At 38.6% G+C, this 7,979-nt stretch overlaps 1 protein-coding gene across 1 annotated transcript; it reads right to left on the bottom strand.

The window, feature by feature from the left end:
• Positions 1–1,176: 1,176 nt before the first annotated feature.
• LOC307156998 (uncharacterized protein) lies at positions 1,177–4,995 on the bottom strand (the record flags this gene model as incomplete). The annotated part of the gene is made up of 6 exons (XM_079868726.1): positions 1,177–1,509; positions 1,626–2,635; positions 3,254–3,351; positions 3,463–3,618; positions 3,984–4,118; positions 4,816–4,995. The coding sequence occupies 6 exons, from the start codon at positions 4,993–4,995 to the stop codon at positions 1,262–1,264; spliced, it is 1,827 nt and encodes a 608-aa protein (XP_079724852.1). The 3' UTR covers positions 1,177–1,261.
• Positions 4,996–7,979: the final 2,984 nt, after the last annotated feature.

Here is a 7,979-nt window from a genome sequence, read left to right as displayed (position 1 = left end):
AAATTAGTACAAAACTAATTATGAAAATATAAGCTGTGTTTTCGTAGACAACATTTCTGAAAGGTTAGTTGATGAATTTATGTAGCTTATGTGTAGTTATCTTCTAGTCATTATTTAGCATATTCTGTTATGATAATCTATAAATCATGTTCCGTGGGTGGGCTTTGTAACTTTGCAGATGTTTGCATAAGACGTTGTTTATGCTCAAACAGCAACATTACACACTAACTAAAATTAGAAAAGTGAAATCATAATCAACCACCCCTTTAATACATTTCTCTCACAATATCACTTCTATTGCAATACACTGGTCACATATGGACCCTTGAGTCTTAGATATTTTTAATAGTAGGCTATATGTTTTGTCAAGATTAGAGAAGGATGTGATCGTAAAATGTCTGTGTATCGTCTTTTATTTGTTTAATTATTTTGCCTTGATTTGTTAATTGAGGGCTTGAGACGAAGAACCATATAAGTCCATATTTGCAAATTTTGAATAATACATTTTTTTTTATTTGGACTCTGAATATTATATATATATTTTTTTTTTTTACTTGAAGATAGACAACAAAAGCTTCCCAATTCTAATGAGATAAGATTTTTTAGTATCAATCTTAAAAATAAAAAGTTAGAGTAATTTACATTTCTGGAATGTGGAAGAACAGTATATGTCCAGTTAATGTGGAATAACAGTATAAGTCCAATTCATCCTATCATTTTAAGCCACTGGAGATTTGATTGCTTTATCTTAGTTTTAATACAGTAACAGAACCTTAAAGAAAATATTAAGCATTTCTTTCTTTCAATTTCTTTTATTTTTTGCCAACATAAATCACAGAACAAAAACACGGACAATACGGTACGAACAATGAACAATACATAGGCCTACTTATAGTACAAAAAATAAACATCAGTACAAACAATAAACCGTACATACAATAAACAATACATACAAACAATAAACAACAGTAATAACAGTAAACAATACATATTTACAATACATACATCATCATCATTCCATGCTATAGTTCCATATGCTAGTTTACATATACATCTTCCTTTTTTTGTTCCTTTAACTTTTATAATACATTTCATAATCACCCCATTCATTCATTTACTAAATAAATAAATACCTATATATTCCTATTATACAACATAAGATAAGGCATACAAGATAAGCTACAACTACTTTTATGATTACTTTTACACAATATACACAATATACCCCACCTTACCCTGCACATGACCTACACATACCAGGCTACTCTTCACATTCTAATGTCCCATAAAATGCTTGGGCCTCCGCTGGCATGTAGGCTAGCATTTTCATAAGGTCACGGTGCTTCTCCTTCTTGACGGGCAGAGGGTCCTCGTAAGCACGAGCATACGTGGTGGAGAACAAGGGAGCTGGAGGTGGTTGATTCTTCCTCTGTTTGGTGATCAGCCAGGTCTTCCATCCCTCGTAAAGGCTGTGGCTCCCTTTTGTGTGGACACACCATGGATCAGCAGCTGAAATCATGATTCAACAAGAAATTCAATAAAGATTCTTCCTTCACGCACATATCCCTAACACTGTTAATCTCAGAAAACCAGTTTAGTTTTAGTTTAGTTCTTCGGTTTTTTACCTGTCACTTTCAACCACATCATGGATGTGATTAGGAGGCCAGGTGGACGCTTTAATGTTGCATCAGGAAGCTGCCTGAAGTCCGCACATTTCATCTCAGTTACTTTAAATGGATGCTGCTGCCTGGCTCCACGGATCATCTCGGCAACATCGCTGGGGGTGTGGAGTGTGGACACCTTACGCCTCTTGTCCAGCGTGGCAAATGAACGGTCACAGGGAAGGAAGGAGTGACCAGACACCATGAACTTCTGCTCTATCTGACTGAAGTACCTTCTAGATACGAGCAGGGCCATGAGGTTTAGGACTCGCCAGTTGTTGTTCTGCCCACAGCATCGGTCACTATAGATGATGAGCTTCCGTTCCTTTGCCTGGACTAGGGGAGCGAAAGATGTTTCTGCCCACTTCAAAAGACAGCTTGCCACCTCGATGGAACCTCTGTGAGCGATGCCCTCATGCCAGAGGCACATTGTAGGAGGATCGTCAGTGCCCATCTCCTGGATACAGAGGTTGTAGTTGGCCAGCTGCCGTTGATAGTACACGTTGGAGTGTGTCAGGTTTGGCGTGAACACTACCCCCTGCATGTCGATACAAATGACATGGCAGTCATCATTGGCTTTGGCCCACTCTGTGTCAGCCTGCAACTGGGTGTACGCTTTTTCAGCTTTCCGGTGGTGAAGCTCACTCTCGGCTGCGATCTTCAACCTTTCTCCATCTGTTGTAGCAGCTGTTAATTTTGAGAACAGGGCGTCACATTTCGCACAAGTGTCACTTCTTGGCTGCCCAAAACTGAGGTTCTGCTGCTTGAAGATGTCCCTATAGAGCCAGAACTTTGCAGTGGATGCTGGATTGTTTTCCTTGTACAGGCGGAACATGCGGAGCAGGTTTAAATCAGGGCTCAGGTACTCCCTCTCCACATCTCCCTTCAACCGTGAGTAGTGGTTCGGTTGGCGTGGGAAGCTCAGGATATGCTCTCTTATCCCCTCTCTCACTGCAGGATGAATGCAATGAGGCCTAAAAAATAAACAACACAACTCATGAACACGAGAAATATAATAAACTATGCTGGTCTGTTTTGCAAAATTGCATTGTTTCTTTGACATTAAATTATAGGATTTTGTTTTTCACATACAGTCATTAAAGGGATACTTCAGGATTTAGCATTAAGCTTTGTATCAGTAGAAAACCTGTAGTATTTTCGAATTACCGTGCTTTCCTCCCTCATGTCCCCCTGAGACGAGAGATTTATGTATTTTTTGTCTGGAAAAAATCCTGCGATGACGCAAAAATCGTCATTGTTTACATGCACATCTTTTGTTTAAATCTAACTGAATTTATTACGATTTGTGAATCTGAATGTAGTGTTTACATGAACGCTAACCAAGTGATCAGTTGATGTGCATTCTCCTCCGTGAGAGATAGCCTACGAGACCAGTGCGTCTCTGTGTCCCAGTGCATTCTGGGAGTTGTTGTCTTTCATCCCCATAAATCAAAAATTAATTTTCTGACTTTTCTCAGTCTAGAAGGCTCCAAATTAAAAAATAATTTTACATTTCTACTACATAAATGACCCATTTTAAATACACATTAATCTTTCCTGAGGTGAAGTTTTTTTTGTTTTTTTTTACTTACCTGTTCTTATGTTTTCCTCTGAAGTCCTCTAATGGAGACCTGACTCTAGCTACCTGCTCTGTTCCCTCAGACTGACTGCCTAACTTTTCTTGAATAACCTTTTCAAAGATATGTAACTTTAAATAAATATGTTATGGACAATGTATCTAATTAAAATCATGCATGTAATGAAAAGTTAAACGGAAAACGCTAGGCTATAGAAAACTTGCCTGTAGGCGACTGTTGGTCAGTTGAAAGACGGACATAAATGTAAGCTTACAAACAGCAAGTCTTTGGCCTCCTTGTTGCACATTGTACTTGAAGGTGTACTTCCTCTTAGTATTCTCAGTGTCAGGCCCACGTGGTCGTCTGCGACTCACCTTGTGCTAGAAGTAAAAAGAAAAAAAAATACATTTACCATAGCGTAGCAGGCTAGCCGTCGTATGCTGTCAAGTTAAGGTCATTAAGTATGTGAGTAGGCTTTGGTTAGGAGAATGAATAAGCCATGTGTGTGCCTTTTAGGGCATCAAAGCGCTGTGGTCTTTAATGCACTTGGTGGCCTACTTGATGCTGGTCATCCTTCATCCATCCTCACAAAATTTAACATTTACAGTGATCAAGCACATGTGCAGTCTTAGTGAATTGAAGGCATACAGTAGTATTCAATTCACTGGTTATTTCATGGGCCTACATTGTAATGCATTGCATACTGTTGACATGATATGGTCATGAATTGCTTAAGTTAGCCTACCTGCTCCAAACCAGAGAGAATGATAGCCTGCTGCCTCTCATAAGAGACAGCATAAAACTCTGTGAAGAGCTGGAGTTTTCTTTCATCTGTTAGGCTTGAACACTGCCTGGGACACGTCTCCTTGCACACCTTGCCCTTAACAGAAACAAAGTCACATTAGCGTTTTTTGTTTTTTTTTTAGCTATAAAAACTAGAGCTATTAGCAGCTATTAAGGTTACTTGCTAGAATATCAGCTTACACAATCAATGCATTTTTTTTTATTATTACCTTTTTTTAATTTATTTTTATTATTTATTAAATAACAAGTAACAAACATAACATAGCATACAATATTACAAAACAACGTGTTGCATTAAATGGTAACGGGATACAAAAATTATATCAAAATATTTTAAACACGTCAATGACTTTTTATTTTATTTTTTTTACCAATTTCAGTGAAGACATAAAGCAATCAAATTCTACTCTAAACATCTTAAGATTGGGGATGAATTTACATAATAATATTTACATATTATGTTTGTTTATGTATACAATTCTGCCAGCAGTAACGTTACGTATAACACAATCTATGAATGACGCAGCTGAGCTGGTGTTAGAGACGCACCTAAAGCGTTTCGATTCATTTCTCCGTGGTTATAAGGAGTACAGACATGTTTAAAACGTCCCCTGAATCCTAATTTTCTCAGCTTTCATTTCGACCCATTCATGAAATGATCCTTTAAACAGAGTGAGCTATATGAACTGTAGTAGACAGAGCCTACACGCCCCTCTGACTGTAACCGCTAACTTTAGGTAACTTAGATACTTTGTATACGGGTTTTCACTCACCTCTTTTGGTGGACTTTTTCCTTGTTTTTGCTCTCCTCTCCGGTTCACATAGGGTTTCCCAGCATTCCTCAAATACTTCCTTGCTCTGTCCTTCCATTCATTCACGTTCGCTCTCCTTTTTTTGCCGAGGTTTTGCCTATTAATGTCCGCAGCGGACATGAAAGCAACCGGCGTCTCCATTTTTCGTTAGTGGACATAAACGGTTTTTCCGCGTGAGACTATTTTAAATTTTAAAATACAGAGTTTTGGTCGCGCGAACACCCCCCAGAGTGATTCTGTATACAAAGTGGCACACATACATTCAAGTCACATGGTTATCTCAATTTTTGTTTTTTTGGACTTATACGGTTGTTCGTCGCATGAACACAATTATTGGTTACGATTTTTCCAAGATTCTTCATTTCTTCGTCTTTTAATGTACTGAAACACCTTTTTACATGTTTTGAAAGGTGCAATAAAAAGTTACTATTTGTTGTAGCACTAATATTAATCATAGCATTTTAAGGTATTACATTTTTAAGAAGCATTACAGCAGAGCAATATTTTACTGCTGTCTTTAATTTTAGCTTTGCAGACTAGACTTTACACGTGGAAGGCAAAAATGATTGCTGTGTGTGTCGTCCATGGAGGAGTCGGTCCACACTTCTTTTCCGAAAGGCTTTTTAATCAAATCTGCTGTATAAAAGCAATACAGCGCTCGTGTTCATGAGAATGTTTGTGGATATCCTCACGGCTGTGGTTACCTGCGGCCATGAGGATATCCACGAACATCCTCACTCTCACTGTATTGCTTAAACATCTCATTTATATAGGGAAGGTATCCTTACAAGTCAATTTTGGACTAACTCACTGATTCACTATCTCTTTCATTCTTTCTTTCTTTATGTCTCTTTTGTCTTTCTATTTGTCTTTCACTCTGTCTATTTCTCTTTCTGTCTTTCTTTTTAGATACAGGAAGCAACAACAGTCCAAGAGGCGAACAGTGCAATTGCAGAGGCAGCAGATAGTCTCAGCATTATAGGTGCCTTAAGACATGTGTCCAGCCTGGAGGAGGACTCCCTTGTCCAGTCAGCTGCAGACTTCTAGGTCAATGGGAGATTGGTGACTACCCTGGACCAGTAAGTGCCTGCCTTATCTGTCCGAAAAAATGAAACTGTCATTGGCCCAGGATGAATCACACATTATGTCACATGTTTTTATAGGTTTGCTGAGGGGTTAAAAACCCTTGGTTTACTGTATGAGCTGAGGAAGAATCCGGCAGTGTTCAACAACACGTTTGTCAGTGAGGAGATTCCACTACAGGCGAAGTACCTATGCACTTTATTTGACGTGGACTTCTCTGTGCAGGGCAGCAACAGGAGAGACCAAGAAAACACGACAATATGATTTTGGCGTGACTGGTTAATTGATATTGAAGGTATACCATTTATTGTACAAGTTATAATAACATGGACTTCATAAGTACTATTATTAGTGGTCATTTTGTTGTCCTGTTTGGCAGGAAAATAAAAGCTGATAATGCCATAATTGAAATGACATTCTGAAGTCCGGTTGTGTGAACATGGGTAGCTCCCTTAACCCTCTGAGGTCTGAGCTGTTTTCTGGGCCCTGGAGGTGTTCTGACATGCTCTGACATTTCTGGTTATTTCTGTTACTTGTGACATTTTCATGGCTAAAGTCTAATTACACTGTGTTCAGCACAAACTCTGCTACAATAATATATCAGCAGCATGTATGTAAAAGTTTGTAGTTTTGAGATAATGACATTTATGCGTGGTTTGTGAAAATACAAAAAAAAATTCTCACTGAAATAAGGCCATGAAACCCATACTGATTATTTCTTCACAAGACTTTTGAAAATTGTATGACGTAGCCTAGAATATTTGCTCCAAAACTATGTGAAAATCACCCTGACTGCTCATTCAGAGAAGACAATATATTGATTTAAAAATTTTACGACGTGTTTTGTGTTAGAAAGCTTTATGCGGGAGCTCATTAAAGGGGGGGTGAAATGATCATTTTCACTCAATCTCCTGTTAATCTTGAGTACCTATAGAGTAGTATTGCATCCTTCATATCTCCAAAAAGTCTTTAGTTTTATTATATTTATAAAAGTAAGATAGGCTGTACCGAGTCTTTCCGGAAAAAAAAACGAGCGTCTGGAGGCGGGCCGTGTGGGCGAAGCCAGAGCCATAGAGAGAATCCGTCGATCTGGGCTTTGTTTATAAAACATTCATCGTCGAAATGCAGGGAACAAACAGTCTACACAACTCGTTTCTGCATCCACTGTTCCTAACGCTGGGTTCTTTGGTAAGCTTTCCCTCACATCCAAAAACACACTTTGGAGACACTATGCAGCGCTGCCGATGATTTCCTGTTGAAGCGCGTTGATCTCGCTCTCCTCTGGTCGACGTGTGCGCGGCCGCGCTTTTCCGGGAGAAATGCTCATATAAGGAGTTCCACTCTGGTCTACGTCATTAGATCCACGGTCGAAAAAAAACAGCCAAAACTTGTACCAACCCGGAAGTAAGATTTTCGGCACAGAAATTCTCCGTTTTTCATCCAAAATATTTTTAAAAAACTTTGGCCATGTTAAGCATGAGAATCCATCTCTTTAACACTGTAAACAACTCTGAATACATGAAACACCATTGTACCCCCCCTTTAATATGTAAGCTTTTCTCACCTGAGAAAGACAAAGAACCTCCCCTAACGGCCCTATTAGGAGCTATTAGGAGCTATGGCCCTGCCATTCTGAGCAACCTTGCACAATACTGTAAATGAGGAGATTTAAAAAAGAATGGCTTTTAAATTGTTTGGATTTATTTACAACACAACATAATCCAAAGATACACAACAAATGCCAAAAAAGCACTTCAAAGACAGACCTTTGTGCCATTCCTAAAAACATTGTACATACCTTTCATTTCCAAGATTTTCACTTTACCGTGTTCACGTACAGAGACTCATGTGAATGTTGAAGTCCTCAGTGGCATTTGGGCCCTGAAAAAAAAAAAGTGAACATACTGATATCAAGAGAAAGGCCTGCACGATTTTGGAAATAAATATTAGATTTTTCTGGTTAAAATTGCTTTTTAAAATTCCTTTTTAAAATTCACAGAATACACACACACACACACACACACACAAATGTTTCCAACATA

This window comes from Squalius cephalus (assembly GCF_949319135.1).
Source record: "Squalius cephalus genome assembly, chromosome: 4".
Lineage (NCBI taxonomy): Eukaryota > Metazoa > Chordata > Actinopteri > Cypriniformes > Leuciscidae > Squalius > Squalius cephalus.
The sequence above is the reverse complement of the archived record's forward strand: the minus strand, read 5'-3'. Positions and strand labels throughout refer to the sequence as shown.